The following is a 20,572-nucleotide window of genomic DNA, read 5'->3' on the forward strand; positions in this document are numbered from 1 at the left end:
AATGTTTGTCTGAATATCTGGGCACTGTGGCCTAACCAAGTTGACTTACAAACTTAACCATCACAGTCTACTCCTTGTCAGCTTGGCACCCATACACATCAGCTTAATCATACTCAATCTCCAAATAAAGACAATAAATAATACGGGCATAATTCCAGCTAAAATGATACAACTATCCTGTATACAACGGAAAATGGACTAACCCTTTCCCCAGAAGAGTAGGCAAAGTCCTTGTGGTGTTTACTCTTCTCCTCAATATCCCATAACTTAAATACTATGATGTAAAGTCAATAACACTGTGATATATATAAAGTCAAAACATCTCATGTTACATAATAAGGTGATAAGAGAAGAAAGAAAACAAAGATATCACACACCCTCCTCCCCCCAAAATAAGGAAGAAATACTCGTCACATTAGTTGTTGTTTCTGTAACTGGTCACATGGTTGTAGCTGGTATTTATAACTGCTTTTTCCAAATGCCCATTCCATAGTCCCTTTGCCATCAGCTAGTCATGGTTCTTAACCTGGTGGGATGACCCAAACCTTTATTCATGGAGGGTTTAGGCCATTAATAGTCCTGCCAGAATTTGGTTGTTGTAAATTTCCACTGACTTTAATCACAGGGTATAGTAATATTAAAAGATGCCCTAAGGGGCTGTATTTCAGATATACTCCTCCTTACCTCCACTGTGATGTTCAAGGGGCATGTTCTGGCCCCATCTTCTTGCAGCTGAGCCTGTCCAAAGTCGCTGGCCATTTTGAAATTTTTCTCAGGTCCTGATTCTGCATCATGTTTGACTGAATATCTGGGCCCTGTGGTCTAACCAATGGACTATTCCTTTCCCCAGAAGGGGAGACAAAGTCCTTGTGGTGTTTATTTTTCTCCTTGATGTCCCATAATTTAAATACTATGATGTGAAGTCAGGGCACTCTCATTCTGTTCAGGTCAGTTCCTGTGCTCATTTATGCCCACACATACCTGGCAGGGAGAGCTCAAGATGGAATTGGCTGGAGCTGCCCTTTGGCATCATTTTTTCTTATGTGTCCCCAAGTAGTGCCACCTGCCTTTGACCCTCTGCTTGTCAGAGGGCCAAATTCATAGACATTTTAAACTTAAAACAAATAGTTACAAAGCTGAACTTTGCCTCAGTGACGAACACACAAACATTCAGAGCTCCGAAAATTGCATTGTATCATTAGTTGGCTTTGGTTAGCATGAGTGTGAGAATTTCCCTTCCCAGCTAAAGACAAGCATTGAAATAATACACATAAAGCCTGGGAGAGGTCTCCTGGGGTGTCTTTTTACCCCCTATTAACTGAGAATTAAGAGGATTCCAGGTGAATCTGGCTTGCAACTTGCCTGGAGAGGATCCTGCGTGCCAAGAGTGCCGAGGGAGCCTGGCTACAGCCCACCGAGGTAAGAGAATGCCGAATGTGAGAACTCTCAGCAGTAATCTTGGGAAGAGCCTGGTGTGAGAGGATGGGTTGGTGAGGAGCAAATGGGCCTTTGGGAAGAGGTGCTGGCAACCCAAAACAAGAGGCAGCAGCTTTGCAATTCAATTTCCCTTTTGAAACAGCAGGCTCTGTTCCTGTAGAATAAACAGAAAATATCAATAATATACATTCATTGGAAAAATATTGAAAATATATTAGATAAGTATATAGCTTTGTATCCTGGCTTTTAAAAGTTTATTATGACATATTCCATATTCTTTGAAAAAATAGAATTTGAAGTTCAGAATATGAAATCAGATTTAAGGGTTAAGAATCTTGTCCCATATTTTTGTCTTTCAAAGTTTGTATGACCAATTAGAACCTATATTTCCTTTTCCTATTAAGGGCATCAGATCATGGCACCTGTATTGTCCTCATTGAAAGAAGTTTCCATGTAATCTCTAAGTAATTCCAACTTCTGTTAGATTACTCACAGAAACAAAGCCCAACTGGTTACCAAAATTCTGTATTCCAAATAGCCTTGTAAATGTGGACCTTCATCCTTGTCCTTCAAAGCAAGAACCATAGGACAATTGGTGGTGTGCTTAAAAACGTCTTTGTAGTGGGACAGACTTGGGTGTGATCTGTCTCTGCCACATCCTAGCTGTGTTGCTATGGGCTACTTATTCAACCCCTCAAAGCCTCAACGTCTCCAGCTGCAAAATGGAGATAATCTTGGGCTGCTTTTAGGAGTGTTGCAGAGATTAAGTGAAATAATGCACACCAGGCACCTGGCCTAGTGTCTGGTGCACAGCACAGTCACTAACTGCCAGGCTGTGTTACTGAAGACATGAACCTGTACTGGGATGTCATGGCTTTCCAGACAAAGCCCAATGCCTGGCATATAATAAAGGCTCAATCCGTGTCAACTGAAGGAAGGAAGGACGTCTTATGGGTTGCTGTAGTTTGGGGTGGAATGAACAGAGATGAGGACACAGTTGTTTTTTAACCTCCCTATATTCTCCCCTCTTCAAAGAGCCCAATTACCTCAAAAGAACTTTGCTTAAATTTCTAGTCTATGACCCCCAACTTTGTGGCTTAAACATGTTAATTAAATCGATGAGTCAAGAGACAGAAAGGTGGTGGGGATGCAGATGCTGATACAGCTCCTCTTTTTCCCTTAAGGTCCCAACACTGGTTTTCCTTGCTCATTCACTTCAGGGAACACATTGGGCCTCCAGTTCTCATATTGGTAGAATTCAGTATTACAGTCATGTGAAGATCATGGGCTCTTTTCAGTACACTAGATTCTGAGCACCACAGCTGATTTAGAATAATGCATGGGGCCTTTTCTTTCCTTCGCTGCCAATTATAGAAAAAGCCATTTGATACTTCTAAAATTCTGCAGGTTAAAGGTAAGATTTCTTGTACTCCACCCCCCACCCCGTCAATTTTTTTATTTTTTATTTTTTAAGAAAACTCAATTGCATCAAGACAAGCAGAAGAGCTGTGGGTTTGGTATAGAAGTAGATGGTGTTATTATTCTCTATCCCTCAGCAGAACTCAGCTCTGCACACGTGGGTGGGCTCCTGGAGGGCTTCCAGGTGGCTGGCTCTTGGCAGGATTTCCCTGTTCCATCTGGCATTCAATGCTTAACACTGAGGGGGGAGAAGACCAGGGGCATTGAGAAATGGGGCAGGGCCAGATCTAGCATGGGAGAGATGGGGCCTAGGAAGACAAGGCAATGACTAGCTTGAGCCGGGACTCAAGAAGGGGGTGTGCTAGGAGGCAATTAGGAGCTGATACAGGGACTGGAGCAAACAATGTGGCTCTCTGGGCAGGGGGATCTTCTGAAGGCACTACATTCCAACTGAGTCTGCCAGGATGCTACCTCTTTTACAAAGCCTGTCCTGAACCCCTGTCAAAACCCCCTTTTTGTAGAAGACTTACAGGAGACTTCTAACAATTCATTTAGCTTACATACATGTACATATCCACTTCCCACCTTCTTGGTGTTGAAATGAGATGAAAATGTGCTAAGTACCTAAGACAATGGCCTGAAACCTCTTATCCAGGCAGAGAAATTGCTTTTATGGTGCAATGGGGAAGCGGGAAGGAAGGGGCTAAGAAGGAGACAAAATCTTGGCATGGACCCTGTTGGGAGGAATCTGGGTCCCACACTGTTTCTGCTTCCACGTTCAATCCCAGAACTGTTTTCCCATTTTCAAAGTGAGCAGCCAGGACCTTGAAAGGGGTGGAGAGGTTTAAGGCGGGGCTGAGAATGGCTTTGTGAGACTCTCACCTAGTCCAGCCCTTCAGCTGGCCCTCTCTCCTGGGAGAGTACGATGCTGATACAGGGATGGGAGCAAACACTGTGACCCTCTGGGCAGGGGGGTCTCCAAAGGGGACTTGCCTGTCTCGGAGAGCTTATTCATGATGCCCTGGAGGGCAGGGCAACTGAGAAAGAAAAGGAGCAAAAGCTCAAACTGAACAAATAAATTCCTTGTTAGCAGAATTGATTTGGTGAGAATGAGGCCTGGCAGGTGGACTGAGATGCCGCTTTTGGGTTAACTAATGGCTTAATCTGGGTTCCCCCAAACAGAGCCTGAACAAGGACTTGTATACAGGTAGTTTATTTTTGGGATGAACCCCAAGGAACAGGAGTGATGGACTCTGAACAAGCAAAGAGGGAAAGAGAAAGGCAATCCAAGGGTGCATTACAGAGTTGATCAAGATGGGCACTACCACGGGAAACTGGGGCTCCATCATCTTAGGAGCTATATAGAATGTATCTTGGAATCGCCCACTAGAACGGAACGGGGGAGTATTTCTCCACCAGCCCCTGCCAGACTTGGTCAAAGTTTGTCCCATGAGATATTTGTTCCTTTACACTTCCAGGTTCTTGTAGGGGTCCCAGGCCGCAGTGACAGAGAAACCCTGAGGCAAGAAGACAGGAGGTGCAGCTGAGGCAAGGTGCTCGTGGGTTACACCTGTATGCAGCTGGTTACCTCGGCAAAGCTGGCTGGGAAGATGAGGTCAGCCACAGGAGGAGACTGATAGAACCACAGGCAGTTCAATCGTTCTTTTCCTGTCGTCCATACATAGAACTGTATTTCCATTTACTTCTCAGTCCAAAGTCAGGACCTATGGTTTTCCTATGTGGGATATGAATGCTCCTGTAATTAGCTGCTCTTCCAGCAATGCATAATCCTAAAAGTATAACCCGGTGACTCAATGTAGCTATTCGTTATTATTGATGGCCATGGCGTAGGGTAACTCCTTTGAAACACTGTACTGAGGCAAGTATTCTGGCTTGAGTCTATCTGTGAAATGGGTACAGAGAACCAAGTGCATTCTCCCTCCATGACTGTCCCAGTTTTCAAGGCTGTATGGGTCAGGAGCTGGGGATCAAGAAGACAGAGCCTTGAAGACACTCGCGGTTTGGAGCTACAGCTCTGCCAATAATGTGCCCGGATAATTTCCTTTCCTCCTCAGCCTGTTTCTTATTCCGGAGACTGGGCGGGGGTGGGGCCGCCTGTCCTCTGACGCTGTACTGTTGAAACTCTGGGAAGCTGTGCTATTCCACTATTTTTAAACACCCTTGGGAACAAATCTTTCAATAAATTTCATCTGATCAAAAGACACATTTAAAAACCAACCAAGCCTGGTGAGCTCTAAAGACAGCAAGCACGCCTAGGACCAGGAAGGAGCCTCCTCCTCACCAGGGCGTCCTCACTTCCTGAAGCAGCACCTTCTCTGGCCCGGGCGGGCGGGTTCCTGGAGGAGGCCGGCGGAGAGATCTACGCCCGGCTTAGGTCTGAGGCGGACTGGCTGCAGGGGGCGCCGAGCAGGCAGCTGGGCGCTGGAGGATTGGGGGGACGCTCCACCGGAGCTGCCAGGCCACACGCCCCGGCGCCGAGAGAGGTGGCGCGGGAGCACCCCCCGCCCTGGCGACTCCCGCGGTCTGGACCCGCCCGCGCAGCTGGAACGCGGGCGCCCTAGGTGTCTAGGCGCATCCGGGTAGCGGAGGCCGCCGGAGTGCGAGCGGGTAGACGGCCTTCGAGAAGGACACGGCGGCAGCGCCCCCCGTCGGTCTGCCAAGCCAGGAGCGCGGGTACCTGTGCAGCGCCGGATTCAGGCGAGTGCCTCAGCGGAACCCTCCACAGGCAGGGTCCCTGTGACCCCATTTGGTTCGGGGTTGGAGGACGGGCCCGCATCTGTTCCGCCGGGGTGGGGCGCGCCCGCGCCCTCAGCCTGCTTTGTCCTTGTGCGGCCCTTTAGCCGGGTCGCCGGTTTGCGGGGGTGGGGGTGGGGTGGGGTGGGGGGGCATGAAGTCCTGCAGGCCGGCCCTGTGGCCGCGGCGGAGTAAAGGTGGGAAGATGGACTGGTCCCGCTCAGACCCGTCTCAGCCTCTGATGGTCCCCACCCGCCGCCTTCCGGGCATTCTGTCCGCCCTGTGGGAGCCTCGCCCGGCGTGGTTAGGAACAAGGTGCTCTGCAGGAGGAGGCCCAGCTTGAACAAGCGGCCCCAAGGCTCCCAGATAAAAACCCTCGCGACTCCTCGTTCCCTGCTGCCGCATTTTACATAAGGGGACCCCGGCCCCAAGAAGGAAAGGAACCCGCCCAAGGTCACATTGTAGTCCTGCCTTCCAGCGCGGGCTCTGGGCACCGCGCCCTTCTCCACCGTGTCTCTGCCTTGCCCGGCACCCCTCCTCATCCGTGCCTTCCAGGAGGCTCTGTGGTCGCGGAGGTGGTGAGCGCACCCGCCCTCCCTGCTGCGCCCGTGGGAAGGATGCTAGACCGAGGTCTGGCCGCCGGTCCAGCTGCCCTGAGCGCTAGCCCAGCCGGCCGTAGCTGGAGTACAGGACAGACCACAGGACCGGGCAGTAGGAGGACCGAGGAAGGTGGAGGCGCCGCGGGAGTAAGCCGGGGATGCTGGGGTGAGGGTGGCGGGGGGAGGATGGAGACGGAAGCCAAGGGGTGCGTGGCCGGAGTACAGTGGGGCTTTGTTTGGGCGGTGCCGCTCCAGCCAATGGGAACGCGGCTCCGGCCGAGCCTCCCGGGTCCCCCAGGCTCCGCACTCGTGCTGGCGGGAAGGGAAGGTGGCCCTAAGATTGGCTGCTCGGCACCGCGTGAGGTGGCGGCGCCTGCGCGCCTCCGGCGGCGCGCGCTTTGCTGCGCTCGGGCGAGAGGGGCCCCGGGGTGCGCGTCCCTGTCGGGGGAGGGGCTGACGCTGCGCACGTCGTTGAGCTCCGCACGGTTTTTTCCAGCTGGTCTGCCAGAATCTGACCACAGTCAGCTGATGCGGAGTCACCGTCTAACCCTGCGAGGGCACAGGCGGGAGAGCCGCCTTTAATCCTCCGCTGCCGGGATCCTTTATGACGTAGCAAATGTACTTTCCACCCAAGTGTTTGGATCCCGCCCCTGCAAAAGGCATATACCCCGGGCTGCGGGGGAAGCGGTCCTTTGAAATGTGTGTAGCTTTCGTATTCTCTCTCAACACACTTCTATAGAGCGCCTGCTTCCTGTCAAGCACCAGAATTTAGAATTCTGTAGAACCAGAAACCAATGATACAACACGTGAGTCCTATCTGTGGGGCACTCATGGTCCACGTGGGGCCTAGTGGTTACATGGGGGCTGTGGATGGTTGCAAGCAAATATATTCCCTATTACCCTCCCTAGGTAAGTGCTGTTACGAGGCACAGAAGGGGTGAGATGCTAATTTGGGGAGAGGTTGTTTTGTCTGTTTGTTTTTTAGGGGATCAGGAAAGGCATGTTGAAGCAGGTGTTAATTTGAATCAGTTAGGACTTAATCAGATGAAGAAGTCAGATTTGGTATGGGATGAGGAAAGCCTGGAAATTGGAAAGTACAAGGGCTTGGTGAGGGTGTAGCAAATGGTATAATGAGGATAGAATTTGGAGGGGCCAGTGAGGATCAGAATTCCCAGCTTGTATACTCAGATTTGAAACGTGGTAAGTACTTATGAATTGAGTGGCCCCTTCATCTGTCAGTTGGACTAATGTCACTTGGACTAATCTGCACCAAAATCTTGAAAATATCTTCGATTCTTTTTTCTTTCACATCCTACATTTAATTTGTCAGCAAATCATAGTAGGCTCTACTTTTAGACTCTGACCACTTCGTTATGCCCTCATTATAATACTAAACTCTCCTCCCTGGGGCGGAGATTTTCCACCAGTTTTTAATATGTAATGCATGTATAAACATGTTTTCCAACTGCGCATGCACAGGAATGTTCCCGCCTGTACATGGAATTTTACTCATGATTTCCCTGAATAAAGATGAATCTGATCCCTTATTTGGGGACATGCCACTTTGGGAAGTGAACTCCTGGTGTGTCCTTGCTTGCCGGCTTGCAATAAAGTTTATTCCTTTTCATCAAATCATCTTGGAGTTGTCTTCTGGCTGGCAACTATTGAGTAATTGGACCCGGTTCCCTCAGGTAACAAATCAAGAAGTACAGAGGGGGAGGCCCATGTTCCTGTTGCCATTATAAGATCTACATCATGGCATTCTCAGAATATGGAGCAAATTTAAAAATTAATAATAATGATCCAAGAAAGAACCTGCTTTCAGTGTGTTTTAGCCAATATCGTTTCGGCTGCAAGTAACAGAAACTTTAAGCTGCTTAATCGGCATGTACAGAGCTGGAGGACAGGAGTGCAGCAGTGCCTTATAGGCAGATGTGTCTGTCAACCACTGGTTGGCGTCATTTCAACACCAAGTTTGGGGTGGGGTGAAGAAAGAAACTTTATTCAGTGCAAGCAGCTCGATTGTGGTATAGCTCAATTATGAAGCAGTGCAGCTGTTAGGAGGCCCTGGAGTGAGGCAGCCCTGGGGCCAGCCCCTCTCTGGTGTGGCAGCTCTACTGTGCTCTGGCTAAACATGTCAGTGTTTCAGCCTCAGCTGAGGAGAAGCAGTCTTTTTGTCTTCAGTGGAAAGGGAAAGGATGCTTCCAGAGCCAAAGGGGAGCTGACTTACATAGACAGAAGTCCCCACTCCTGGTCCCTGATTGGTCTGACATAATGCAAATGAGGACTCCAAATCCTCTCAGTTTGATTGGTCCAAGAGGCCCTGAATGGAGCAGCTCTGATTGGTTGGTGAAGATGCTGATGGGGCTATAACTGTGCAGCTCCAGTTGGACAGGGAAAGCCTCAGTCCTATTGGTTGAAATAGGATTCCAGAAACTCCTTTATAAGGGCTGGCTCAGAAGGCAAGAACAGAATTCAGAACAGAGCCAGGTAGTTCAGTTCAGGCTTCTTCCTAACCTGCAGTTTGGATGAGAGGCCTCTGTGTAGAAATGGCTGCTAGGCTCTGCTTTTTGTTTTTGTTTTTTGTGTGTGTTGTGTGTTTTTTTTTTTTTTTAATTGAGCCCAGTTAGCCACTGGAAGCCCTTCTTAGTTGGTATTTTCTTTCTCAGGATCCACCTGCTGAAAGAGGCTCTGTTTCTCTCTCTCTCTCTCTCTCTCTCTCTCTCTCTCTCTCTCTCTCTCTCTCAATCTCTCCATGGACCCCTGTGCCTGACTCTTCTCTCTTTCTCTGCAGATTGGCTTTCTCCATCTCTGTATCTCTGTGGCATCAGGCCCAGTGTAGCATAACTGTCCCCTTCTCCACTCCAGCAGCCAGATCACATGTCCCTGCCCTTCAGAGGCTGATTTGCATTCTTTCACAGTGCCAGGGGACAGAGTGATGGGTTCATCTTGGGTCAGGTGTCTCTCCCCAACCCAGTACCTCATGGCCGGGAGGAGGTCTCACTGTCCAACTATAGCTGCATGCGGGTGAAAGGCAGATCTAAGAGGACAGGCATCAGGTAAGCAGGAGAGACCACTGCAGAGTGTTTGTGAAGTGGTCTTTGGGGAGAACTGGCCATCACCTACTAGTAAGTCTAATCTGGTGACTAGAGTGTCTCTCAGACTAATCCAAATGTTTGTGTTAGGTTTGCCTAACTAGGCTCTCTGTCAAACACAGGCAGAGTCACCACAGTATTCATGATAAAACTAGAGGCCCGATGCACGATTTGTGCACATTGGAAGGAAACTAATTAGAAGAAACATTTTAGAGGCCAGGGAGGGACTGTGGGAGGTTGGCTCCAGGGCATGTCCGCCAGTCTCGCCCAGTCCCAATCAGGGCCGGGGAGGGACCATGGGAGGGCTCCAGGGCATGTCCAGCCCTGTCTTGCCCAGTCCCAATCGGCTGGACCCCAGCAGCAAGCTAACCTACCAGTCGGAGCATCTGTCCCCTGGTGGTCAGTGCGCATCATAGCGACTGGTCGAACGAATGGTCGGACACTTAGCATATTAGGCTTTTATTATATAGGATGGTAGCGAGAACAATGTCGACTATATCATTTAATGTTCCTAGATAGTGCTTTTAGACTTTTGTTCCACAATAGTTATTTTTCTAAGGAATCACAGGCATCTTTTTTGAATGAGGGCTTTAAAACTTGTCAGGTTGCCTTTTGTGTGGCCTTGATGGGGAATATAAGACTTTTTTGGGGATGGAGCTGGGGGGGGGGGGTGCCTAGCAATCTGCATCTGTGCCAGTAACCTGCCTTCTAACACACACTCTTGCTAGCGGATAATTAACTCCATTGATGCCTGTCCTGTCTTGCAGAACCTGTTTCCCAGAATACTCCCATTTTACAATGGGGCCATAAACAAAGAATGTAACAGCTTAGCTAGAGGGGAGGTCACTGGCACCACCCAGACCAGGCATTTAGGTACAATGTAACATCCCCATTCTAACTGACTCCGGAGGGGCTGTGGAAGCCCACCACAACAGCCTGGTAGTTAGGAAACAGGTAGAAAACAAAGACACCAAAGGGTATAAAAGGAAAGCTTCCTCCATATTCACTCACTCACTCAGGATTTGGAGAACTGACCCCCTGAGTCACTGTACTAGTGCATCTGAAAATAAATGGGTTTATCCTGGATCTCTGAGTACTCCCTGTGTATTTTTCAGTCACCTGGTAAATTCTCTAACAGCCTCAAGGAAGCCCCATTAACTATGCAGTTAGCATGCATAGCTGCGTTGAGCTGGAACTTTTAGGCAAGATTATAATAAGCAATCAGAAGGGAAATAGCCAAAGGACAATATACATCCATCTAGTGAGGGATCTCAAACTCAAATGCCTGTAGTGTCCAGGCAGTTAACAAAGGCGATCTGGATAGGCTTCAGATAGTGAGTGAAAACTATTTGTATTATGAGTTCCAGCATACTGTAGTTGCCTAGTTACATTGCCATTTAAAACACTAGACTGGCAAACAAAGCAGCCACGTGGAAGAGAGGCTGCCGGTTGCCAGACCTTGGAGTCTCACACAGCTTGCTCGTCTTACGGTCCTTAGTGTGGGGTCCCTGCCTAGGATGGTTCCCTGCCTAAACCCAGCTTGCCTCTCCATGGGACAGGGCCTTCCCTTCCCACTTGGTAGTGCCAAGGCGCATCTAGACTTCATGTCCACAAACAAGTGACTTCTATTTCCTGCCCTAGGCCTGCCCCCCATGTTCCTGTTTCTTGATGATGTCCCACCTCTTCTGAGGATGTCAGTACTGGGAATGTCTGTCCCTTGCAGGGACACCTTGACCCTGTCAGAGCACAACAAGGGAGCCCAGCATCAGGACAAGGATGCATGCTGGATCCTCATGGTTACCCAGGGGCTGGCTATGCATTGAAAATGGAAAGGAGGTGCCCTTGAGAGCAGACCCAAATGTTCTTAGTGTTAGATACGTTTCACCCAGATTATAGATTGATATGTGAGCATTTTGATTTTGCAATAATACCTTATAAACTTGGTTGCTGGGAGTCAAGCCCCCTGTGCCGAGTCTCCCTGGGGTAGCTAATTGAGTTCACGGCTAAGGAGACTGTCTCCCAACCCCAACAGTTGCTCTGCCATTCTTCAGCAACTACCTCCCATAACCATTTCTGATTCTAAACCAAAAGGCAGGTGAGTGGTATTTCAAGTTTGAGAACTTAATATTTACAGAGAATGAAACCCAGCGCAAGGCATTAAGATGACAAAGAACCCCAAAGCGTATGTGGGAATTCCATTGCCTACAGTATTGTGTTTGGAGTGAAAATAGCAACACATTTAAGAAACTTAAGAAAAGAAGAAGAAAAAGATTTACAAGCCTGCCATTCTGCATATAAGACACAATATTGTGAATAGTAGTACACTTTCCAAGGCGGGCAAGCTTTTGTGCACTTTAAAATATTTTGATTCTCGCAGCACTTTTAGATATTGCTGACTCTAAGGAAAATAAAATTCAAAGCCACAAGTACTGAGCCTGAGGGATGGAAGGGGCTTTAATTATAGACAGTTGGATTTGAAATCACCCAGTGGTGGTGACCTCAGACTCCAGTTCTGGTGAGAGGAGGTGTGTGCTCGGCCCGCTGGGTCACCCAGTTAAAGGATCGGAGTCTGGCTTGGGCATCATTGGCATGGGCCTTCCATGGAGGCCCCGTCTGGATGGAGGGGGTTGGGGTCCGTGAGCACACAGCTCGTCCCCACTCAGCAGAGACTCACTGAGGGCCTCCTTGGTGTCAGTTTCTTCTAGGCATTTAGAGGGTTGGGGGTTCAGTGGTGAACAAGATGGACAAAGTACCTGGACTCACCAAGCTTATGACCTAGAAGGGGAAGAGAAAGTAGTGAAACAAGGTACTTTTGGATTGAAGCGTGATCTTACAGAGAGAACCTCTGTGTGTTGCATGAGGGATTAGAGGACATCCTCTGTGAAGTCTGAAGGGTCCGAAGGACTCAGCCATCTGGACTGAGGAAGAACAAGGGCCAGGGCCCTGAGGCAGGAAAGAGCTTGGCATACACCAGAAACTTCCAGAAGGTCGGTGTGGTTACAGCGCAGAGAGCACAGGGGAGGGCGGTACCAGACAAGGTTAGGTAGGGAAGCAGAGGGTGTTTCAACAGGCATGGGAAGGAGGCTTTTAGGTGAGGGGTCACATAATTTGACTGCAGTGCTGGCAATGGGGTGTGGTGAGTAGGAGTGGGAAGGGAAGTCGAGCCTAGAGATCCCTGTTTGTTTTTCTTTCTTGAGGATTAAACAGATTAAACCTCCACCTGCCTCCTGCAGTGAACTTGCAGTGGTTGGCTAGTTAGTGAACTTATTACAGACCTGTTAGCCCAGTTAGGTTTGGGTGATAGCAAAGGGTAGGGGAGGGGCTGCCTTCCAGGCAGAAACGTGTACTGGTAAGACCAGTATATAACCAACCCCAGCCAGGTGTGCAAAGGAGAAGCTGGGACAGTTCACCGGGAAAAGAGCAACATCTTTCCACTGTGGTTGCTTCGCTTCACTTCCTCCCATCCTCCCCTTCCTTCCCTGAGGCCAGGAGGAATTATCCTAACAACTGACCAGAACAGAAAGGCAAACAATCTACACCCTCTTCCACACTTAATAATACGCAAATAGTCAAGGTGCTGAGGGGCCTTAAGGAGATACCAAGTCTACTGGGCCCTGTTGCAATCAGGTTGATTTAACCCTGAAAGGGGGTGGTAGGGTGGTGGGAGAGACTGTGTGTGTTTTAATTTAGGTCGATTTAAAGTCTCTCTTATTTAATAACTCCAGTGCCCATGCTATAATGAGTTACTGATGAATTTAGCCTCAGAGTTACTGATGAATTTAGCTTCAGAGCCAGTGTAGTTGGAAAAGCTGCCTAGGAAGCATGTGGCCAAATTGAGATAGAAGGTTGATGTCTTGGGTCACACAGATGGATGATTTGCTGGAAATGGGGAACACAGATGGAGAATGAGGCTCATGGAGTGGGACTCCCTGAGAGGGTAGGTCCTTGGGTCCTCCAATAGGTTTGAGGATCACAGGTCTGGTCCACCCTCCTCGTGACTGGTCCAGGTTTGGTGATACAGCCAGAAGCAGGACCCAGGTTTCTAGACGTCCCCTCCTCCTGACTTACTATCACGTGAGGCTACAGCTTGAGAGGAAGGTGCAGGAGAGGGCTGCCTAGGTGCAGGGCTCAGTTCGGCTTTCACAACCTGGAAGAAAAGTGTCCACTCCTGCCTAAATCTCTGCAGGCAACAAGGCAATGCTGAGGGTGTGTTTTGTGTTTCAGAATCCGCCAGGAGGAGGCCCATCATTCTACCTCTTGTGGCCACAATGCTGACCGCCCGCCTCTCCAGGCCCCTGTCAAAGCTCCCTGGGAAAACCCTGAGTTTCTCTAACAGAGAAAATGGAGCAAGGTAAGAAACTGAAGGGTAGAGGTGGCCTTGAGTGCCACACTCTCTGGGCAAAGCAGAGAGAGTTCTTCACACATGGATGATGCAGGTGGTCCTAAGGCCTGACTCTCAAGGTGACACTCAGTACCCACCTTCGACCAGCAAAGGAAACTCAAAGGTGTCCTCAGAAGACAGAGACCTTCCCAGGGTACACAAGGCACAGAAGAATATCTTCTATCAGATGTTTTACCTTTTTATCCTATATAATAAAAGAGTAATATGCAAATTAACCATCACTCCACTACACCACAAGCCACGCCCACAAGCCAATCAGGAGCGAGTATGCAAATTAACCCAACCAAGATGGCTACGGCCACTGAGAGAGCAGGAGGGAGGCTTGGGTTTCCCTGGCGATGGAGGAAGCCAAGCTTTCCGCACACCCTGGCCGGCCCAGGCCTCCGCTTAAGGCTACAAAGTTTCAATTATAGAAGATAAATAAATCCCAAAAGAAATGGCTGCTGCCACGGAGCGAGCAGAAGGCTTGGCTCCGCTCCAGGCTACAAAGTTTTAATTGTAGAAGATAAATAAATCCCAGATACCAGGGCCTCCGCTTGGGTCGCCGGGGTGAGTGGCTGGCCTGCAAACCACCACAGGCTCCTTGCCCAGGCCACCCCATGCCCCAAGGGAACCCCCACCCTGATCCGGGACACCCTTCAGGGCAAACCAGCTGGCCCCCACCCATGCACCAGGCCTCTATCCTATCTAATAAAAGAGTAATATGCAGATTGACCATCACTCCAACACACAAGATGGCTGCCCCCATGTAGTCAAAGATCCTGCCCCCATGTGGACATAAGATGGCCACCACAAGATGGCCAGCAGGGGAGGGCAGTTGGGAGGGACCAGGCCTGCAAGGGAGGGCAGTTGTGGGCGATCAGGCCAGCAGGGGAGGGCAGTTGGGAGGGACCAGGCCTGCAAGGGAGGGCAGTTGTGGGCGATCAGGCCAGCAGGGGAGGGCAGTTGGGAGGGACCAGGCTTGCAAGGGAGGGCAGTTGGGGGTGATCAAGCCTGCAGGGGAGGGCAGTTAGGGGTGACCAGGCCAGCAGAGGAGGGAAGTTGGGGGCAAACAGGCTGGCAGGGGAGCAGTTAGACATCAATCAGGCTGGCAGGGGAGTGGTTAGGGGGTGATCAGGCTGGCAGGCAGAAGCGGTTTGGGTCTAAACGGGCAGTCGGACATCCCTCGAGGGGTCCCAGATTGGAGAGGGTGCAGGCTGGGCTAAGGGACACCCCCCCCCCCGGTGCAGGAATTTCGTGCACTGGGCCTCTAGTTTTGAAATAACTGATAACAAAAGTTGCCCAAGTAGTACAAAGGGCTTCACTATCCTCTTCACCTAACATCTTACAAAACCATAGTGTAATCATGAAAACCAGGAAATTACCACTGATATGTGTTAACAGACCTACACACCGGATTCACATTTTGTCAGATGGCCCACGGATGGACCTTTCCTGGTCCAGGGTACAAACCAGGGCCCTGCAGTGCCTTTAGTTGTCATGTCTCCTTCCTCTCTTCCCATCAAGGGGCCAGTTCCTGAGTCTTTGTCACTCTTGACCTTGACACTTTGGAAGAATGTCTCTCCATTGGGGTTTGTGTGATGTCCTCGTGTTTGGATTCAGGTATTCATGTTTGGAAGGTGCCACCCAGGTGAGGTGTGTCTTAGTGCATTGCATCGGGAGGCACACAGCATTGATGTGTCTTACTACTTTGATCACCTGGGTGACTCCTCTTTTCAAACCTTACACATGAAGCAGCTAACTAAAATGTCCTGAGACTTCACTGAACTGCTGTGTGTTTAGAGACAGCTAAGTAAGCACAGATGAAACAAGCAGCTCTTCGTTGAGAGCTCTGGGATTGCCTTTCCCAAGGGGATTCAGTGCATTTTGCTACTTCATTTTTCTCTGTGGCAGCCAGAGCCAGGAAACATAATACCTTTTTTCTTTATATTTAAGAGGAATGAAAGTGTTAGGTTAAATTCAAAGTTCCAGCAGCTGGAATATTGATAGGTATTTTTTATGCCAATAAATATGTTTGGAAGAACATGCATATTAGCCTTTTATATATACAGACTAGAGGCCTGATGCACAAAATTTGCAGCCCTGGCTTTGTCCGGAAGATCGTCTGGAAGGTTGTTCTGCCATCTTGTCTAATTAGCATATTATGCTTTTACTAGCAGCCCGTTTGCACGAAGATTCGTGCAATAGACCTTCATTCACCTGGCTGCCTGCACCAGTTTTCTGCTGGCACCGGGGACCCAGGCCTTGGCTGTGGCCACTGCCTTCTGCCTTCTTTCAGGGTCGGGGCTTGGCCCCGGGTGGCGGCCTTGGGCTCAGCCGCACCCAGCGTCCCTGCTACGGATCGTAGGAGCCGACCCCCGGTGGTTGCCTGCGATCCGTGCAGGCTCCCCGCCCGAGGCTTTCCCGGCCTTGGTCTCAGCCGCACCCAGCGTCCCTGCGACGGTTTCCTGGTGGGCATGGCTGGTGGGCATGGCTTGTGGGTGTAGCGAAGGTACGGTCAATTTGCATATTACTCTATTATTAGGTAGGTTATTATAGACTAGAGGCCCGGTGCATGAATTCGTGCATGGCGGGGTTGGGGTGGTATGTAGATGTGCTGAGGTAGTGGCAAGCAAAGACCACAGACAAAGCGCCCCAAAACGGCCTGAACACCAGCTACGCTCTGAGGTGGAAATACAGCTTTGCTTCGCTGCCCCTGCTCAGGCCACCTCACTCTCCCTGGGGCAGAGTTACTGACACAGACATGTCATCTCTCCTACCTCAGCCGCACATTTTCTCAGAGCTCCACCCCCAAGCATGATAGGTAGCTGACTTTGGCCAATGGTGGCACACTGTCGGGGGGCAGAAGGGCAGGCAGTGCGTGGTGCGGTGGCAGAGGTAAGATGGTGGTAGTGCTTTACGTCTTTACAGTTAGGCTGCTTGCCTTGCTCCTTCTGCCACCTCCGAGCTGCTACTCTGTCTCGATCAGCGTCGGGGTCACTCTCCTCCTACAGGCTTCCTGGACCCAGATTCTTCGGTGCCCGGAGCCTTAGCCAGGGAGAGACTACAGGAGGTTGGCCGGCTGCTGGAGGGAGGGACCGCGGGAGGTTGGCCGGCCACGGGGAAGGACCGCGGGAGGTTGGCTGTGGGAACGCACTGACCACCAGGGGCAGCTCTTGCATTGAGTGTTTACCCCCTGGTGGTCATTCCAGTCGTTTGGTTGTAACGGTCACTTGGGCTTTTGTATATATAGATTCTTGAAATGACAAAATTATAGAGATGGAGAACAGATTAGTGGTTAAAGAGGATGTGGGGTGGGAGGGAAGTGGATGTGGCTATAACAGGGTACCAGGAGAGATCCTGGTGTGATGGAAATGTTTTGTATTTTCACTGCATCACTGTAAATATCCTGGTTGTGATATTGTACCGTAGTTTTGCAAGTTTCGTTAGGGGCAATTGGGTGAAAGGTACAGGGATTTCTGTCTAGTATTTTTTTAAACTGCATGTGAATCTATAATTATTTCAAAATAAAAAGTTAAATTAAAAAAATAAAAAACTCAATGGGGGAAAAAGGAGACATATATAATACTTTAAACAATAAAGAATTAAAAAAAACCAAAACCTTATCAGGAAGCAGCATAAAACCCAAGGGCTAAGGGGTGGAATTTGCAGAAGGCTTTGTTAACAAAGCTCTATCACCTGGATGTTCTTCCTACACAGTGGCAAAAATGGTCACTGCCACGGATGGCCCACTTTCTACCAGCCTAGCAACACTGGAGGAAAGAGGACCTCTTTCTCAGTAGTACCAGCAGGATGTCCCCAGGGGCTCCAGGTGGGGGGACAGTCAGTGCTGCTCACTGGTGGCTGAGGGTATGGTACTCTGAGTTGCTTCTGCCCCAGGAACAAGGTCTAGGTGTGTCCACAGCCTGTGCTCATGGCTTCCTCTTCTCTTGCAGGCGCACACTGCTGTTTTACTCCGCCTCCTTCGTCCCCGTGGGTCGTCGCACTTACGCTGATGCAGTGAACCCGGTGAGTGGCAGCCCAGTTACCTGGGAACCAGCCAGGTGGTCAGAGCCCTTCCCTCTGGGCCCCCTTGGTCCCCTGGGCCCTGAGCTACCTTCTGAGTACCAGGCTTCAGAGCTTCCAGGACTCTTATAGCCACTTTCTCACATTCTTAACCTACATTCCGCTCCCACCCCCTCAAAACTCACATCAAATGAGTTTTAGAGGTTAAGAGTTTAGACTCTAGAACCCAGCAGGCCTGGTTTCAATTCCATTTCTATCACTTAGTATGTTGGGCATTTAAAAAATATCTGTTTCCTCATTCATAGCATCCTACCTAATAAAATAGTAATATGCAAATTGACCACACCTTTGCTACGCCCAAGCCATGCCCACCAGCCAAAGCCACGCCCACTAGCCAATCAGGGTGAGTATGCAAATTACCCAACCAAGGTGGCGGTTAATTTGCATACACTGAGGGAGGGAGGAGTGAAGACTGAAGACAACTTAGAAGGGAGAGGGAGGAAAAGCGGAAAGCAAGGTGGCTGCCAGAGGGAAAGCCCGGGCAGGGCGGGGCGGGGCGGGGCGGAGCTGGGCGGGCAGCAGCAGCTAGCAGGTGCAGGCCTGGCGGCCACAAAGGCAGCAGCAGCGCTCGAGGCCACAGCGGCCGCTTGCAGGATTCTTCCTGCAAATGGGCTACTAGTGATATAATAATCATGATTACTATATGCAATTATTATGAGAATTAAGAGAGGAAAATATCAATTGACTGCCTTCTGTACCAATTCTAATAATAACTCCATATAGTAATCATGCATGCACAGTGCTTGCATGTGGTAAGTAATGATGTGATGATTGTGATAATGGTGATTGCAGGTAAGAAAACCGAGGTCCAGAAAGGGGACCTCAAGCAACATTATTAGTTGGTGGCAGTGTCTGGGTTAGAACCTGGTCTCCTGATTCTGAGTCCAAGCTTGTCCCACTAGACTATGGTGCTTCTCCCGACGGAAAACGCCAGGCAGGGAGGCCTAGGCATGGTCCACTCCGGAAGCACTAGTTGTTACTGCCCAGAGGAGGACGGGTCACTCTGCACTCAGGATCCTGGTTCCTAACGTGGGGTCTAAACTTCTACAATAGGTCGGCAGCAAAGCCGTCCTGGTCACAGGCTGCGACTCTGGATTTGGGTTCTCCTTGGCCAAGCATCTGCATTCAAAAGGCTTCCTTGTGTTTGCTGGCTGCTTGTTGAAGGTAAGAGATGGGTCTTCTTTGTCACCATTGTCCTTCACACATAGTCATTGGTTTGTACGTTGTTTTTTCTAATTGCAGTAAAATACACATAACATAAAATTTACCATCGTAAGCATTTTAAGTGTACTGTTCAGTGATATTAAGTATATTCAGATTGTCTAAGTACCTCATATAAGTAGAATCATACACTCTTTGTCTTTTTGTAACTGGTTTATTTCACTTAGCGTCAAGTCTTCAAGGTTTGTCCATGTTGTAACATCTTACAGAATTTCTTTTTTAAGGCTGAATCATATTGCATTGTATGTATATATTACATTTTATTTATCCATTCATCTGCTAATGGATGCTCGGGTTGCTTCCACATTTTAGCTACTGTGAATAATGCTACTGTGAACATGGGTGTAAAATATCTCTTCAAGATACTGTTTTCAATTCGTTTGGGCATATATCCAGATGTAGAATTACTCAAGTCATGTGGTAATTCTATTTTTATTATTTTTGAGGAATTGTCGAACTGTTTCTCACAGCACTTGTACTGTTTTACCTCCCATCAACAGTGCACAAGGGTTCTGATTTCTCCACGTCCTTGCCAATAACTTGTTTTCTGGTTTTAGATAGTAGCTATCCTAATATGGGTGAGGTGATGTTTCATTGTAGTTTTGATTTGCATTTCCCTAATGATTGGTGATGTTGAGCATCTTTTCATGTGCATTTGTCATTCATACTATCCTCTTTGGAGAAATGTCTATTCAAGCCCTTTGCCCATTTTAGAATTGCGTTGTTTTGTTGTTGTTGAGTTTTAGGAGTTCTCTATATATTCTGGATATTAATTCCTTATCAGTTATATATGATTTGCAAACATTTTCTCCCATTCTGGGTATTGTCTTTTTACTCTGAGGGTAGTGTCTTTTGATGTACAAAATTTAAAAATTTTTATTAAGTCCAGTTTGCCTATTTTCTTTTGTTACCTATGCTTTTGGCGTCATATCCAAGAAATCATTGCCAAAGCCAATGTCATGAAGCTTTTGTGCTATGTTTTCTTCTAAGAGTTTTATTGTTTAGGTCTTACATTTAGGTCCTTGATCCATTTTGAGTTAATTTCTGCATATGGTGTTAGGTCAAGGCCCAACTTTATTCATTTGCATGTGGATATCCAGTTTCCCCAGCACCATTTCTGAAAAGACTCTCCTTTCCTGCATTGAATGGTCCTTGTGAAAAAACCACGTGAGGGTTTATCTCTGGGCTCCTTCTCTGATACAAAACCTGACGCCCCCGCCCCTGCCACTCTCACCTCACACTCCTCTCCCTCACTCAGGAGGCTGCAGCCACAGAGGCCTCTGGCGTGGCTGCCTCCTCTTCCCCAGATTTCTTCAAGACTTGCTCCCTCACTTCCTTCCAATGTCACCTTCCTGGTGAGGTCTTTCTTCCCTCTTTAAAACTGAGCACACCCTTTACCACATTCACCCCCATCTTCTTTTCCTGCCTCTCTCCGGGATCATAAGGAAGGCTCGATGGGCCAAGGTGGCATCTCATCGCCATCTGGAAGGACAAACAGGAGTTCCCTGTGATGGATGGAGGCGACATATCCAGACACTGCCAGTGATCTGACGTGGCTGAAGCCCAGTGCCCTCGTGGAA

The 20,572-nt window shown here is 49.0% G+C and overlaps 1 protein-coding gene across 4 annotated transcripts in view; it reads left to right on the forward strand.

Annotated features, from left to right (window-relative positions):
- Nucleotides 1-1,291: 1,291 nt before the first annotated feature.
- The window catches only part of BDH1 (3-hydroxybutyrate dehydrogenase 1), a 34,053-nt gene continuing 14,772 nt past the window's right edge, over nucleotides 1,292-20,572 (forward strand). Inside the window, exons 1-4 of one of the 4 annotated variants that reach the window (XM_079766273.1) lie at nucleotides 1,292-1,419; nucleotides 13,529-13,655; nucleotides 17,642-17,714; nucleotides 18,825-18,935. In XM_079766273.1, the coding sequence (XP_079622399.1) occupies nucleotides 13,573-13,655; nucleotides 17,642-17,714; nucleotides 18,825-18,935 (267 nt within the window). In that variant the 5' untranslated portion in view covers nucleotides 1,292-1,419; nucleotides 13,529-13,572. Of the gene's footprint in view, nucleotides 1,420-4,686; nucleotides 5,575-5,755; nucleotides 6,357-6,411; nucleotides 7,016-13,528; nucleotides 13,656-17,641; nucleotides 17,715-18,824; nucleotides 18,936-20,572 lie in introns of those variants that run through there. The other 3 variants (XM_079766270.1, XM_079766272.1, XM_079766271.1) reach the window with 3 other exon arrangements.

The sequence above is a fragment of the Cnephaeus nilssonii genome (assembly GCF_951640355.1).
Source record: "Cnephaeus nilssonii genome assembly, chromosome: 3".
NCBI classification, from domain to species: Eukaryota; Metazoa; Chordata; class Mammalia; order Chiroptera; family Vespertilionidae; genus Cnephaeus; species Cnephaeus nilssonii.